Below are 16,127 nucleotides of genomic sequence, written 5' to 3'. Positions count from 1 at the left end.
AAGTACTAATAACTAATGCTTTTATTTCGAGTTTTTAGTTTATTTTGCTAGATTAAGAACAGTTTTAGAGGCTTAGTACTACCACTGTGCCTGCACTGCGCCTTCTATAAACGCCACCACACGTCGCTAGTGTTGCATGTTGCGCGCGTCTGCTTCTATTTCCGCCAAATAATGGCGAATATCGTGCGTGGTTGCGGGAAAGCGCCTCTTTCTAGCTTTTGGAAACACCGGCCTGTGATGACATCTGCCCAAAACTTGTCAGCGGAGTCTTTCAAGGTCGAACACGACAAGGACAACAATGAGTTTTTCATAAAACTTGGCAAAGGTGGGTCTTGTACCTCGATCTCAAGGCATATTGAAGTGTGATTGGCACCTTGATTTTTTTTTACTTCGCTTGCATTTCTCGCTTTTTGCGGATTACTGCGGTTTAACTGTAAAGTTTGCTTTGTGTACAAACGTTGTTCTAAGTGAATTTCCTGTTCCGATGCGTTTGCACTCACCTGAACCGAAACTTCCCCCTGCATTCGGAGTTATGCATGCACTTCCACTTTAAAGCCGCCAACCTTCCTATTGTGTTTTCAGATAAGGCTGTCTTGCAATATGATGTGATCGATCCAAAAACCCTCGATTTGGTCCACACCGAAGTTCCAGCCTCACTGCGTGGTAAAGGCATCGCCAAGCACTTGGCCAAGGTAAGGGTGACTGTGATTGGGAAATGGCATCTACTGTTCGATCACTCACAAATGGCATTGCCGTTAGGGGTCTAGTAAGCGTCCATAAGCCCCCCCCCCCCCGGCAATCAATGTCACGCCACTTCTCGATGCTTGCCAAACAGGCATACGCAAAGACCATAGCACATCATCATTTTAGTCTAAAGCTGCAGTAAAAAAGGGAGCGAGGCAATTTTTTTTTTATATTTCTTCCAATAAAGCTGCAGGGCCAGTGATTGCACGTTGTCCCTCTTCATACTTCAGGACACAAGCAGCTTGATATTTTGCTCAAATCATGTGGTTGCAGTCTGCAGCCGCTCATTTACTTGTTCCTCTGTAAGGGTCGCAGGCTGTCTTGTCCAATTCCCCATTGTTTAGGATTGCCGCACAGTAGTAGGTGGATCTGAACATTTACAGAAGTTTCTGGCTCACATGCTTGACATAAAGAACCTTGCTTATGGTACTGCCGCCAGAATTCGGAGCCTCCTCAGATCGCATGATCATCTTTACGTCTTGGAACTTCAGGAGCTCTGCTTTGAATGCTCCAACATCACCGACAAAGCTTTCCATGGTCAGAGCAGCTCAACACACCAGCCATTTTTAAAAAGCATGGCTTGAGTACTTTGGCATCTTTAAACCGAGGTTGGAATTAGTCAGTCTCAAACTCCTCAAGCTTGGTGAAATATGATACAGAAAGCTTACATTTGGTGAGTTCAGCATGCTGTTGTTTCAAAAGGTGGATTAGACGAAGTTTGTTCGCAGATCTCGGCAAAACTCCAGCTTGTTTTGAAATGGGAACACTGTTTGGGAAAATTCTTCCTTGCCCTTGCAGTTATATGTTTGAAACTTCAAGGTGCTGCAGCACTATATAATAATCAGTGAGGTAGCCAAGATCGACTAACCTACCTTATGGACATGGCATTCCCCTTTCTCTTCCGTAAAAGCTTGAATCGGCTAAAAAACTTGCCAGCACGTTGCTCACAGACAGCAAATGTAGCACACAAAAGGAAACCATCTCTAGGTAAATCACCAAGTCTCACATCTTTGAGAAAGTTGTAGAATGCTCAGTAGGTTTTTGCATTTGATCGTATCTAGGTTACTTAAAGTACCGTCTTCATAACACCCTCACAACTAAAGTGCTTCGCCACCAGATGTTCATGATGGAGAATCCAACATGCAGATGTCGTTCCGCAGAGGACTTAGCAGGCCTGCATTTTTGCAAACCTGCATTCTTCAGGGTGCACCATCTGCTGCAATTGCAACACGTTTCTTCAGATAAACATAGAACCTTTTTAATGTTAACAAGGCAACCTTGGTGTCAACACCACGAGCGGCCTTCTTGAGGGCAACCGTATCCCAAACCCTTCTCTCGCACTTTCGTCAGATGGAACACAACAAAACGAAAATGGGGAGTTATAGCTTGACCTGAATTTTCGGAAATTTATCGAGCGCTAAGTTGGAAGCTTTGCCGCTATTGAGACCCTTCTTCAGCTTGTCAATGACATCAGAGCCGTGCTCTGAAACATACCTTCCAACTGAACGCCACAGCACTGGAGTTTTCTGACCAGCTTCTGAAGCTTCCCGTTTGGATCCGATAGTGCCAAGACATTGAAGATGTTCTTCTACACGAATTCTTCCTCTGAGTAGAGTCACTTGGCATATACAATGTTTCATGAAGTCGCTAAGCTTGTCTCGGTTACTTTGTATGGTTTCTTGTGGAAAATCAGCATCACAGAATTCCAATTATGAGGTCTTGGTTTGAGCTGGGCCAATTTGATCGGTCTTAGATAAGGCAAGGTTGGATAGGCCCGAGAAAAACTTCTATGATTGGCCTCACAGTGGCGTCAGACTGATGGCTTTGTAGTGCAGCACTAGAGAGGAGACAAAGGGGTTTAATATTTTTCTCCGTGAAAGTAAAATCTTCTTACCATTGAGAAAGAAAAGTCCGAGGTTCCGTCATCTTCATACTGTCATTTCTTTTTGGATGCAGATCTGTCATTTTACCGAGATAAACAAACGCATTGCAGCATTTAGCTTCTTGTCTGGACAGAGCACGTACAGTGTCGGGGTGCAAGCTGAAGAAATTCCGATACCCTTCATCGTAAAAAGTGTTGAGAGTCACACTAGTATTTTATCATGAATGTGTTTTGCGATGGGCTTCACTAGCTGGCTTTTAGTTTGAGGATTCCAAAGGAAGTAAACGTGCCATTTTGTGGCATCTCTGCAAGATGACGGTAGCTTGCAGTTGATGCCTGTGTGCATGTTTCTTCTACCACATAAAGGAAGCTAATCTTTGGAGGCAGAAATTAGGAGGGAGGGGGGTGCGGATGCCAGAGTCGTGAAGTGTACTCATGCCAAACCGGCGATAATCTGCAGTTTGGGCATGTCTGCACTGAATATTAATCGAAGTGTTGCCCTAGATGGTAACCCATACATGCCGACAACTATATCTGCACGCCTTCCCCTTGCCACTTGCACAGTTATTTAAGCGGTTTCTTTCTAAAAATTGTGTGGCTGCACTACTACATCAGGCAGCAGCGCATAGGTCTCAAGCCGTTCATTTATGTGTTAGAAAAAAAATGCTCAAGCTACTTATCCTTGCATTACCCACAAAGTATGTACCAACCATCAAAGTATTTTTCCTTGCTGTGCCCTGAGGCAAACGCGATTTGGTTGCAGGCTGCTCTCGAATACGTGGCCAGAACAGATTTGCAAGTCAAAATCACCTGCCCTTACGTCAACAAATTTGCGGAGACAGACGCTTCAAAGGAGCAGTACCAAGGCCACATTGTGAAGCCATGATGTCCCTGGTTGGCTGGAAAGACGGCACTTTGGAAATGCCAGGATCACTATGCCAGCTAGCACAATAGGACTGTAGCGCGGAGAAAAAGGGGTGCTGTGAGACTGATCATTTGACTTTCTTTAGCTTACGTCAGAGTGTTGTCCTATAAAAGCCAATGGGCTTTAGGCATCTTGAGACAGTAGAACTACAACGTATGTGCCGTACATCTTGTGTGGATACTGTTTTTAAAGTGGCATAAGCAGTCTTTCAGTGGCTTAGAGTTCTGAGATTTATTGCACACCATACAGCAATCCTGTTCCCAAGCTATGTGGTGAAATTTTGAACCTTGGGGAAAGGTAGCTTTAACTGGGAGCGCACCCGAATGAGGCCATGCTCAGGAGCTTGTGAAATAGTAGTATGAAGTACAACTCCACTTTGCTGATGCCTTTCAGGCAGCCTTTGATCACCTTGTATGAAGTACAACTGCACTTTGCTGTTGCCTTTCAGGCAGCGTTTGATCACCTTGTCGCTGAAAACCTCCAAGCAAGGCTGTCATGTACATACCTCGTCAAGTACTACTACGACACGCAGGACCCAGTGTACATGAAGCATGTTGTAAAATGACACTAGCAATCCCTGTTTTAATGATCAATTTAACACTGCAGTTTGTGTTTGCTGTATGTGAATGGTGGTGCACTGTTTGTAAATAAATTTTCTGTAAGGGCTTGTCTTTCGTCAGAAGTGAACCTAATTTTTTTTTTACTGCATTATGTTTTAGGCAGTAGGTGCATGTGCGTAGTGGTTGCACTTGCACCTGTTTTTTGCACAAGCTTTCATTGTTTCCCTGTGGGGCTTGCTGACAAGCCTTCTTCAAAAGTGGCAATCATTCGTCAGGGTTGGAATTGAACTTACCGGCAACCAGCCTCAGCATGCCATGTGTAATACGATGTTGTCACCATGTCTTACCACCAACTGCTGGGTTGGGAATGGGACAGAAGAGGGGACGAGCTTCATCACGTTATAGACTCAAATCTATATTAACCATGTTCTTCTTAATACTGCATTAAATATTTAAGGTCCCTTTAAAGTCTTAAGGCAGATTTCAAATTACCCACTTCCTCCACTATAAGTCTGGCCAAACTCGCCACGAATAGCCCATGGGTAGTCCAGGGACTCTAGAAAAAACATACCAGAAGTCTTGTACAGTCCGTGGCAAGTCCAGTACTGATAAACGAAGAACCCCACTGACTGAACATCACTGATCGAACCAAGTAAAAGATAACAGTGAGCTTCAATTTCTCATGTCTGGCAGGTGCCATGGCTTCACCCCAAGTGCTTCTGCCTTTATTCCCCTCCAGCTTCCTTTGCACATCATCTACTAGCAGTATGCCTCGCTCGTGAATGCAGGTTTTCACTCTGCCAGCTGGAAAAAACAGTCGTCATGTGTCTCCCTTGCAGGTGTTGCGTACCACAAAAGTGAGTTCTGGGTGTAGTTCTGTCACCGTGTTCATCCAAGGCAAAGACAGGCACCGACAACTGCAGTCGTCAGCGTAAAGCTTATACTTTGACATGTTTATTGCCTTGCAGAGAGACACTAAAATACACTCACACTGACACTCCCGTTTCTTTTGCTTTCTCTTTTTAGTGTACTTGGCCAAAGCACATTTATAACAATTGCGCAACAGTGTTCAATTCGCGCAGCCACGTATATATTGCCAACAGCTTTTCTAAGATAACAGGCTGTTACGCACGACACTAGGTACACATCCCGCAAGTTCGTTGCAAATAAAAACAAGCAGGGGGAGAATTACGAGAGTCCACCCATACATTTTTGAAAAAGTGCTCATCGTCGCGCGCGCATCGCGTCATTCGATTCACGGCATCGTGCCAGTGAAGTTGCTTTCTGTTGCTCCGCTAAGCGAAGCAAGAAATACCCGTCAGATCAGATATACTACAAGCCCTGAGTCATCTGGAATCTGAGAAGAAAAAAAACACCCGTATTCATGTGTATCTATCTGCACATGGCGCTAGTCGGCGCCACTGCAGGGGAAAAAAGCAGTCAGGTAACCTGAAAAAACATTGCTGGGAAGCATTTCCTATGCTTCCTAATGCGATCTCTTTCTTGAGGCAAAGAGTAATGCTCAGTGAAATCATAAAAAGCCTGCCTTAACTTTAACAGATTGCACAAAGAGGGGGAAAGACAAAGCTCGCAAGTGTTGAGACAGTTAAGTAACAAATAAGCAACCAAACAACCAACAAAAAAGGAAGGTTTCTTGCACGTATGCCAAGCCAGCACCGTAAGCGAGATGGGTGCGCAAGAACAACGTTCCCTATTGCCTCACACAAACAGTAAGGGCAACAGGCGGAGCCCCTGCCTCAAACAAACACCAAATGCCACACTATTTACACCCATCAACCAAGGAACTTCAAATAATGACACATTCCACTCGTGGGAGGGGCAGCCAGCAAGTTTCAACTTTCCTGCTGGTGCTTCAGGCAATAACAATAACAGCAACAACAAAAAATAACGCAAAGCAAAAGTACTGCTAAGATACTGTTTGCAAATTTTCACTAAAAAAACAAAAAAAAACGCAACAACGTAATCTAACGTTGCAATGAAACCAAGAAAACTCAACTAAAGCACACCTTCGTGTAGTCACCAGGCTGGAATGTCACCATGATGCCATTACAACGTGCAAAGGCTGCAGATGGGGGGGGGGGGGGAACAATAATAAACGCATCAGTCACCGGCATTTCACTTCACCGCCACTTCTGTTTCCGTGTGTGTGTGTATGTCTAATCGTTCTTTGTCTGCGTGTAGACCCGTTATGAATATCACTTTTCGGAGAAGCCCGACAATGTCCGCGGACTTGCAGAGAGACGGCGAGGCAGTATGTGAGATCTCTGGTGGGGGGCACACATGCCGTCTCCTCGCTCACAGCGCCCCCTCGAAGCAGAGCAGCTTCTTCTTTAAGAGGACGCAGCTCTTCTCCAGACGGCGTCCGTCGCCGCCCGAGAACGCCGGCACAGAGCCGCCGTCTTCCACCGAGGAGAGGTGTGGGGGAAGAGGCGGCGGCAGCCGGCTAGCCTCGGTCGGCGACAGCCTCTCGGTGGACGAGGAGAGCAGCGCCCCCTCGCCGTTCCTGCTCTCGAAGCCGCGGTCGTTGTTGTTGGCCTCCGTGCACTGGCCGGCCACCTTGGCCGTGAGGTCCCTGACCGCCCCGCAGCTGAGCGCGTGGTCGCCCAGCAGGGCCCGCGAGTTGAAGCCCAGGCCGCAGGTCGGGCAGGCGTTCTGCTGCCGCACCAGGTGCTGCCGACTCTGCTCGTGCTGGCTGAGATCGGACTGTGTCACCGCGTGGTAGCTGCACACGCGGCACAGGAACTGCCGGATGCCTGCAGGGAGGAACGGGAGGGGAGGCGAGGCGTTACGGTAAAGGAACATCCTCGGCATCATGCCTTGTTTGCACACGTGGTTGGGCCTAGTCTGGTTTCGTGAGGGCATGGCTACTTGTGTGCAAGTCCACTTGCACACAGCTTCTTAGTTTTACTTAATTTTATTTCTTAAAACTTTTTAATTTTGCTTAATCTAAATTGGAATAAAGGGTAGTGTATCAATTAGAATGGCAGCTGGTAACTAGTACATAACACTAAAAATTCGACCTGTCAGCGCTGAAGCATTTGCAAGTTCAATTTTGAGCCTGCTCGCACCTTGCCTCAGCCGCTGCACGTTGATACCGGCCAGTCCTGTGCATTGAAACCGCAGAGCTTCATCGCCCAGTATAGCGACACCAGGGTCAAATCACCTCTATAACGTAGCTGGCTGCTGCAGAGCTAGTATTTGGATACCTTGGCAATGTGCCGTTCAGCAGGATAATCAGTGTGCCAACTGATTAGGTGTGGCAAGCTCCAATCAGGCTTTGTCGCTATATGCGCATGTACCTCTCGTCTGTTTACATCAACACTGAGACTGCAAGGTGTGTAGCCAAGGCAAGCCATTTTGAAAAGTACGCGGTAAACTGACTAGCACGACACCAGTGGACACATGACACCAGTAACGCAGAGGCGTTGTTGCACTGCTCAAGTCCTTGCTAAGGGTGCCGCTCGCTCGAAAAGTGTTTGTACAGTGATGTGGCGTTGCTTCCAAAGTAGGACAAAAGAAGCAAGTGCCATTTGTTATTGTCCTGTTCCTCCACTGCAACCGCCCTCGTCATTTGGATTTGCGTTAATCGTACCAGTTTCTCTAAAGATGCCTTCGTCGAATTTACATAAACTCCCCATCCATGTATTGATTTTTTTCGCCTCCTGAAATAATGACGTCTCATGGTAGAGTATCTTTTGCCACTTTATCTCTGCAAGGCGGCAACATAAACTGTCTGTTTCCGTATTAATTCCGTAAGTCCATACAAAATGTCATTCCCGTAAAAAGCTCCGTAACCTGCATCTGCGCAAATAACAAAAGTGGCATCATCAAAAGCCAAGGACAGTGCAAATGAGAAAAGGTCTCTCGCAATGGCTGAGGGCACGTGGCAATAGCAGCAGCTGCAGCCAAGCAAGGTACTTACAATTCACATCGACTTGAAGGAACAATTCTCCGCTGAGACAAAGCAGAAAGAGAAGGAGAAAGAGGAGAAACAGGCGATGAAGGGTAGAGAAGGAACAAGGAAACATGCCAACCGCTCCCTGCACACCATCAGGAGGCCAAGCATCGCAAGTTTTGTTCCCAAGGAAGAGAAGAATGAACCTATCAACTAATTTCACACATTGAATAGAAAAGGCACTACAATGAAAAAGCTACTACTATTTTTTTTTTGTGAACAAGAATATAGAAGGGCTTGCATTAATGAAAGGTAAAAGTACCGACAGACGGTATATATAAACTGGAAACATACAGGGGAAGCGCAACCTGCCATTTCTGAAAAAGAAGTATGCTATGGCAAATCATACAATGAACTCAAACAGCAAAGGAATCATCTTTTATGTCTCGCTCCCACTACAGTGATACAATGGAAAAAAAGAAAGAGAAATATGCCACACTTCTTGGCTCTAGCTAAGCGCACTGTAGTAAAAAAGTGATTGAAAAATAAAACGATCAACTTAGACAACATGCTTCTCTGGCGCTAACTGCGCTCAAAGCTTTTGTTTTTGCATATTTTTTTAGCTTTCTGTGCATTGTATAAGCAAGGCAAGCAAAACAGGTTTTGTCTTGATGTGAGTCTGTGCTTCAGTCATTCATATGTTCACCACTACCCCATTGAAGCATTCAAATGAAACGAAAGTACATACACGCTAACAACAAGAATTAATGTGGTGGCAAGGGGCATCCACCAGAAAACCCAGAAGATGCTGACACGAAAAGCTCGCCTAATGTTGTTGCTCAATTTATGGGCATACATATAAGTGGCACACGGTGCTCCGATTTTTTTACTTCATAACTGTTTTTGTAATCACCAGTTCCCAATCACCTGTTGCGCTCACAGAAGTGCTCCGAGCTGTACTCCTACAGCTGAGCATTGAGGCAGTTTGGATACAGGTGGGTGACGAAAAATTAAAGCAGTTCCACTCAACGTGAAGGCTGTCAAAGGGGCTGGGGCACCCTCTCTTGACTAGTTTCAGTGTCAGCCTGGAAGTTGACGCCATGACCCCAGATGAGCTACAACGACAAGCCAGGCCCCTAAAGTGCTCCGCACTTAAACAAAACGGATAGTTGGGCGAGCTGGTGGGTGTTCACGCTGAAACGGTACAGCATAAACAGACAAAGGATGGAGGAGGAAAAGGTGTTTCTAGCTAATTCCTACCCGTGTGAGTGATTGTGATGCCCGTATTCTCGTTTCATCTTACGCTTCAGTTTGTGTTTGTGTCTCCACTACACCAGATTGTGCGTGTGTGGGTTACGTACATTTGTGCTCCTTTGCAACCAAACACTCCCGTGCCTTCTTCCTCTGTCCTTCGCCTGTTTGCGCTGTGCCACTCCAACTTGAGCAGAGAAGCCACATCACGGTGGGACCAAATGCGGTTCCAGGCTGCCTCCTTACCCTCGTGGAAGTCCATGTGCCGGTTGAGATCAGAGGTAGAGCAAAAGGTCTTGTAACAGTAGGAACACGGGTAGACAAACTTCCCGTCGGGGCCCATCTGAGGGGTGCAGGCTTCCTCCCGGCTGATGGGTCGCTCGGCCACGTCCAACCTGAATGGACAGCGAACAGGGAAGAAGATCGTCTGAGGCTGTCAAAGTGAGCCAGAGAGACAGACGTCACACCGTGCTGCCTACTAGAAGAGTGGGTGAGGTGGATCACCCTCACGCACAAGAGCGGTGACCACGCGATGAACATCTTGAGGGGATCAACACTTTCTCTTTTACTCTTGCCTGGGGCAGCATAAAACATACAAATTTGCCCTATTTTTAGGTCACTTTCATACATGGTCATCAACCACGCAAAACTTGTTGGTTGAAAACAGTGCTTACAAATGAGGTCAGAGGATGTATAGAATGCCACTTGAGTGCTAACTCTGGGCTTAATTAAAAATTGTGGCAGCCAATACCACTTATTTCTTCCAGTGCAAACTACAAAAAACTGCACACAGCACTCAGTGCGCATTAGTCCACAAGTGCCGTTTGGGTATTACGAACAAACTACCAGAACTGAAAATTACAAAGTGCGCAGTGGCAAAACATGGCCAAAAAAATGGTTCTCGCATTTTTTGAAGTCCTAGCACCATACTGGACAGCTGCCAAACATGATTACAAGAGAGCAGTGCCCACAATCTAAGAAAACCTGTGGGAATGTGTGGGTCATACCAACACCGCTGACAGAGCTTAGCCAGTGTGAACTTATCTAGCCACAAGACACACCTGTGAAAAGGAAAAGAATGCACCCGACAATGGACACAGGCAAAATTAACTCGGTTCGTTCGTGAAACACATTGTGAACGCTGATTCCGTCAATAAACTAAGATAACGTTAGAGGACACAGCACAAGAACTGTCACTGTTGTCGTATATGCACCGCGACCCTTCTTTAAGCACTTCCTTACCCCTTTTTGCCATTATGGTACTGCAGGGACAGAAGCCATCGCAACAGCTCAAGGCTTTGTAAACAGATTGCCAGTATACACAAGCAGCCGAAAGAACAAAAAAAAAATTATAAGCTAAATAAGGGTTATACTAAGTACAACTTCCAGCATTTAACAAACTTATTTCCTTAACACTATCACCAACATAAAATGCACAACTTTACCCCACATTAAGGCTAAAACTGTTAAAACACAACAATCAGCACATGCACATTGAAGTGTAACGCTTGTCCCCTAAGCACCGCGCAAGAGCAACAAACAACCTGCAATGTGGCCCTCCCCGTGCATTAACTGCTGCAGTGTTAGGTCTCGAACCAACGGGCAGGAAATGCCTACCTCGGGTTGTTGTACGCCGAGAAGAACGTCCCCTGGCCAGCCGTTCCCACTTTACCACCAGAGTCCGAACTGCTGGCATCCCCATTCTCGCAGCTGCCTGGGCTGTCTGCTGGAAGCACAACAGGAGAAATCAACACCATGGGGCATGCCAGCGGGCTGCTAAACTGATGTGGCAATCAGACCTGTCTCTGCAAACCGCATAGATCTGTAAAGCTCATAGTAACTAGCCAGATGAAAAATGACGACGAGTTCAGTGAGCCAAGCCAGCAAATTCCCAGACTTTGCCTCGCTATGTCAGCAGAGTGCCTTTAAAGTTACAGGGCTTCGTGATCAGTAAAAAAAGGCAAGCATGCCTTTAGCAAGTAATATTACCACATTGAAAAAATGCGCATATCTGAGTTAAAGGAAGAATATGAGCATCATTTACAGCCACTGTTTTTGTTGTACGTAAGAGCACTGCGCTGCTAAACGCAAAAATCAGCGTGAGCATAATTTTGTCGGAAGTGCACTAGAGGAACGAGCAGCTAGGTAGGAATGCTACCACTTCTGGCAAGTGCAGTCACTTCAGATGCAGAAAGATGCTACTGCAGATGAAGCGATGAATCTAGCAAGAAACTGTCTGTTCCAGCAGTCCTCTTTGTTTCAGACTTATACTGGACGCCTTAGTAAAAAGCCTGTTCAATAGTCATAAAATTGTTTTCACACATGCTGCACCCCCACAGACTGGGGAGGCTGGCTCTGAGTAAGCAATAAGCAAATGTGCCTTCCCTTCCGGCAACCTCACCTGCTGATCTACCCAGCTGCATCCAGGCTGCCATTTCTTCCTTCGAGTATGGGTTCACCTCATCTTCAGCGGCTCTTTCTTCGCGAGGCTTGCTTTCCGCGCTGTTGGTGCCGGCCACCCGATCGCCCCCACAGTCTTCCGGAGCCTCCAGCATGGCTGGCTCGTAGCGCATGGGCCTGCCTTTCTTCCTCCGGTTGCCCGTTGTTGGCCGCCTCACTTCTTCGTTGCTCGCATCCAAGTCCTGCGAGGACAAAGGACCATCACCTACGGCCCGGTCGTCTGCCTGTGCCGCTTCGACAGGTCCCGTCGCCATAGGCACCGCATCCAAGGGATAGATGATGGTCCTGTTGTCCTCCTCGCCCTCTTCCTCGTCAACTTTCTTGCCTGCTTCAACCGACCGGCCGGGGCTGCTGGTATCCTTTGTGCAAAGGGCAACCGGCATCTCTGGCGCCATGGGGCTGGCTCCTTCCTCGTCCGACAGCTCTGGATTGCTTCCATCCAACCGGTGGTCATCCTCCTTGAAGCCGTCTGGGCTTCCATTCTCAGCGAAGCCACCGTCGTCCCCTGCCCTCATGTCATCGTCGTCGTCCAAGTCGCCCTTGTCCTCCAGGTCGTCCATGTCCTCCAAGTCGTCCTCGTCGTTCTCTTCTTCCTCCTTGCCCTCGTCCACGGAGTTGAGCATGCCCGCCGCCGTGTCCTTGAGGAACGAGACGAGTTTGAGCGAGCCCTGAGTGTTGTCGCCCGCGGGGTCGCTGCCGCCCCCGCTGGCAGCAGCGCCCCCGTTGGCGCCGCCGCAGCCGGCAGGCGCCGCCGCGGCGCGGCTCCTAGCGGCCGCCGCGCGCCGGCGCCGTCTCAGCTGGTCCCGTTGGCTGACGTCCGAGTGGAAGCGGATGATGTGGTGCCGCAGGTTGCGACGCTCACTGAAGCCGCGCCCACACGCCTTGCAGTAGCACGGCTTGACGCCCGTGTGAATGCGCTCGTGGCGCTGCAACGAGAAGATCCGGTCAAACGACTTGCTGCAGTAGCTGCACTGGAAGGGCAGTCGCATGCCCACCTCCTGGCTCGACGAGGGGCACGACTGGCCGCCTCCCTTGGAGGAGGAACTGCCGCCGGCGCGCGATTGCGCCGGCGGTGGCGGCGGCGGAGCATGTGACGTAAACTCCGGCATCGAAGACGTTGACGATGGCACCACGGAGGTTGTTCCGGGCATAGAAAGCGGGAGGCTCATGGCGATGTTGGGCAAAGCTCCCGGCTGGAGGAAGTGTCCGGCCAGAGCGCCGAGCTGAAGAGCCTGATCGAAGGAGACCCGGGGTTCGCCGATGAGTGCGTCGGGAAGGGGGTTAAGTACGGGAAGCCCCGAGGGCGACAAGCCCGCCTTGCCTTCCATCACCTGGTGCACCTGCTCGTGAACCAGGAGCTGGCTGCGCCACTTGAACACGGCGCCGCATTTGTCGCAGTGGTGTTCCTTGATGACGCGGGTGTGCGCCTGCAGGTGGTCGCAGAGGCCGCGCAGGCTCGGGTGCGTCTCTCCGCAGATGCCGCACTTGTACAGGGTGTACTGCTGCTCCGTCAGGGGGTTCACCACGTCCACCTTGCTCGCCAGGGGCACCTCCGCCTGGAGCTTCATGCTCCGCCACGCATCCATGCCCAGCAGGGAGGACGGCGGCAGGCCGGCCGCGGCCAGGCTCGCACCCAAATTGGCCGCCGCGGCAGCGCTCATCCGAGGCAGGCCGCTTACGCAGGACGTCGTGGTCGGCGTGTCGTGGGACTCCGACTTCAGGACTCCGTAGCTGTCCGGTGGCTCAACCACTTCGTTCTTTACCGCGGCAGCCTGCTGCTGGTGCGACGGCGGCGGCGGCTCCCGTTCGATCGCGGGGGCCACGTCCTGGGGAAACTCTGGAGGTACATCCGGCTCGGAGCGCGACGACGAGCCTTCGGCGGCCTGCCTCGCGTGCTGTGGCAGCGACAGGTCTTCCTCGCGGCAGTCGGCCACGTCCGGAGGCTCCGCGCCGCAGAAGGAAGACGACAGTTCGTTGGCCGGCTGAGCGTCCCTCCGAAGCCTCGAAAGGCGTGGCTCCACGGCGGGCGCGGCGCTGTCGTGCGTCGTCTTGATGTGGAAGCGCAGCGTGTGGAGGTACTTGAAGCCGCGGCCGCACTGCTCGCACGAGTAGGGCTTGGCGGCCGGGGTGCGCCGGCTGTACGGCTTGGCCTGCTGCTGCTGGTGGTGCTGGCGCAGGACGTGCGCGGCGTACTGCGCCATCAGCTGCTCGGAGGACTGCTGCTGCTCCATGCTGGCGAAGATGGGCGCAGCCGACGACGGGACGCTTAGCGACGGCACCGTGCACGGGCGCACCGAGGACGAGCTGCTGCTGACATGGCTGCTGGCGATGTCGCACGGCAGAATCATCGCACGAGGCTCCAGTACAGACCGCAGCAGGGGTAGGGGTTTCCGAACGGCCTGGGCTGCGCTGGCCACCCACGGGACGGTCTTGTTTCTTCTCCTACGGGAGGCCTGCTGCCTGCTAGAACTGCCGGGCTTCCTTGTCAAGTGTTCAGAAGCCTGCAGTGCCTGGCATCAGACAACGGACTTCCACTCGGTGTCAGGAAGCAAAAATATGTTCCTATAGCTCAGGGTACTTCGGTTACGTAGCCAGCAACACCTCCTTTCTGAACTGGCAAGGTGTGAATATGACGAGTCTATCTATACACGTTGAGGTAGTAGATTGGTGAGTGAGGGGGGAGCAGATGTGCTGAGGCTTGCCACTTTCCTTGTTACCCGTATTAATGATGGCTTGTTAGAGGGACGTGCCTTTCGTGGGAAGCTTGGCGAGTTCCATTCCATTTAGGTTTCCTGCACAGAACGAGAACAAAGTCGGATGAGTATTTGAGTGGGCAACAATTCAATTGCCGCAGGTGTTGTGCAATGTGAACTGCTGCGTAGCATTCTGTACGAAAGCATGCAATGGCTGCTGCACCCCGTGTTTCGCAGAAAAATGTCACAAAGTAATGCATTAAACACCACCTGTGTTACTGCATGTAAGCTGCGCTGATGATGATTTGAACGAGGTAGGGAGTGCCATGTGTTAACCACTGTGACAAGCGGAGAGCATTTCTCTTTTTTCAATACTTTGTCGCGAAGCGGAGTTTTGTTGATTTTTTCTGTTTGTTTTGAGTTCTGTTCCCGCCGCCGGGGCTCTTCCTCCCAAGTGTTTTGGGTGAAAGCGCTTCGGACGCGGCTGGGCCCTGGCCCTTTTTTTTAAGAAACGCATGCGAAGTGTGTGTTGGCCCGTCGGCCGACCCGGGAGACGCGGCTCTCGAGAGGGACCATCCACGCATCTTGTGTTACCGCACGCACTGGCGTCTCTGACCCCCGTTGCGCGCCTACGCGGGCCGCTATGTTCTCCGACCCCCGGTCTCGTCCAAACGGCCACCTCTCTTTTCTCCTTTTCGAGTTTGTATACCTTTACTTTATTCTCACCAGTAATTCTTTTGCCAGAAACGGGCGCCTTCGAGTTAGAACTTTGTGTGTTCTGTGTGTGATTTTTTCCTTTTCACTTTGGCGGGGACATGTCTGATTGGAGCTAAGAAGCGTCTTCCTGATTGGCTGCGGGTGTGCCTCAGCCTTTTTCCACGCAGTCCGCACACGCTAGGATGCGCTTTTTCCCCCAATACGTCCCCCACCGGACAGCTTGAAGCAAATATAACGCGGCCCCTCTGGCTATTGAGGGCAGAGAGCGAGAGGGCGGCCTGCACCAGCTCACTTCAGAAACTCTGCCGCCCGTCGTCGTGCCCTCCCGCCGGGAGCCCTTCGCCCGCCAGCTATGTCCCGCTAAGTACCCTTAATCTTTTGACTGTCTTTTTCATCTATGTAATAAGTGTAATTGTTTCAAGTTCGTATGTGCTAAATGTCACCAATGTCATCAGTAGATTAAACAAGTTAACCTTTAAAACCCCTTCAACGTTTCGACTTCTTCACTGCAATCTTCATGCTACAGTAGCGGCAGTATGTAACCAAAATACTACGTTACAACTTCTTTCCTACATTCAACCATTCACCCCCATTTCTTTTTGAGGCTTTAAGGTTTCCCCAGTCGAAAGTAAAACAAAAAAAATCCTGCAGACCCAACACAGCAACCTCCAAGGAACTCATCACCAAGGTGGACAAAGGCTGAGTACAGTCCTCGAATCTCGTTTCGTAACGTGATCGCGGGATAAGCATCTGCAGCTCAGCGGCCGCAACGAAGGAACGCGAGCCACGTGGCCGCGAGCCCTCCGCGACCGTCGATGCGCGCGGCTGCGATTCGGCGTCCACGGTGACGCAACCGCGAGGTCAGCGCAGCGCGGGGGATGTTGTGAAACGCGCGACTGCCGCCCTGCCTCGTGCAGAAGTGAGAAGCGCGGAGGCGGACGCCTGCGCTGCGCAACAACGTCACTTGCTGCATGCAACG

The 16,127-nt window shown here is 50.0% G+C and overlaps 2 protein-coding genes and 1 long non-coding RNA gene across 9 annotated transcripts in view; 2 read left to right on the top strand and 1 right to left on the bottom strand.

The window, feature by feature from the left end:
* Window positions 1-122: 122 nt before the first annotated feature.
* Window positions 123-4,218, top strand: LOC144178759 (protein NATD1). Of its 3 annotated transcripts, XR_013324059.1 has the most exons (4): window positions 129-325; window positions 583-692; window positions 3,390-3,603; window positions 4,000-4,218. XR_013324059.1 is itself a non-coding variant. In XM_077706866.1 (3 exons), the coding sequence occupies exons 1-3, from the start codon at window positions 172-174 to the stop codon at window positions 3,510-3,512; spliced, it is 387 nt and encodes a 128-aa protein (XP_077562992.1). In that variant the 5' UTR covers window positions 123-171; the 3' UTR covers window positions 3,513-4,218. The 3 variants fall into 3 exon arrangements, 2 of the variants coding, with proteins under 2 accessions (XP_077562992.1, XP_077562993.1); XM_077706866.1 differs by having other exon boundaries at window positions 123-325; window positions 3,390-4,218; XM_077706867.1 differs by lacking the exon at window positions 3,390-3,603 and having other exon boundaries at window positions 126-325.
* An 819-nt stretch (window positions 4,219-5,037) lies between these two features.
* LOC144178758 (uncharacterized) overlaps window positions 5,038-16,127 on the bottom strand; it is a 131,530-nt gene continuing 120,440 nt past the window's right edge. For 3 of the 5 annotated variants that reach the window (XM_077706860.1, XM_077706862.1, XM_077706861.1), the window contains 4 exons: window positions 11,680-14,530; window positions 10,896-11,004; window positions 9,525-9,673; window positions 5,038-6,885 (listed from right to left, as the gene is read on the bottom strand). In XM_077706860.1, coding sequence (XP_077562986.1) covers window positions 6,428-6,885; window positions 9,525-9,673; window positions 10,896-11,004; window positions 11,680-14,086 — 3,123 coding nt within the window. In that variant the 5' untranslated portion in view covers window positions 14,087-14,530 and the 3' untranslated portion in view covers window positions 5,038-6,427. Of the gene's footprint in view, window positions 6,886-8,054; window positions 8,087-9,524; window positions 9,674-10,895; window positions 11,005-11,679; window positions 14,531-16,127 lie in introns of all 5 variants that reach the window. The other 2 variants (XM_077706865.1, XM_077706864.1) reach the window with 2 other exon arrangements.
* The window catches only part of LOC144178761 (uncharacterized), an 86,989-nt gene continuing 85,547 nt past the window's right edge, over window positions 14,686-16,127 (top strand). The window contains exon 1 of the long non-coding RNA XR_013324060.1: window positions 14,686-15,512. This is a non-coding gene — a long non-coding RNA (uncharacterized LOC144178761). The remainder of the gene's footprint in view (window positions 15,513-16,127) is intronic.

The sequence above is a fragment of the Haemaphysalis longicornis genome, unplaced genomic scaffold (assembly GCF_048455015.1).
Source record: "Haemaphysalis longicornis isolate Haplotype H1 unplaced genomic scaffold, Haemaphysalis longicornis Haplotype H1 scaffold_4, whole genome shotgun sequence".
In the NCBI taxonomy this organism is placed as follows: domain Eukaryota; kingdom Metazoa; phylum Arthropoda; class Arachnida; order Ixodida; family Ixodidae; genus Haemaphysalis; species Haemaphysalis longicornis.
Note: the sequence above shows the minus strand (reverse complement) of the source record. Positions and strands in the feature narration are given on the sequence as shown.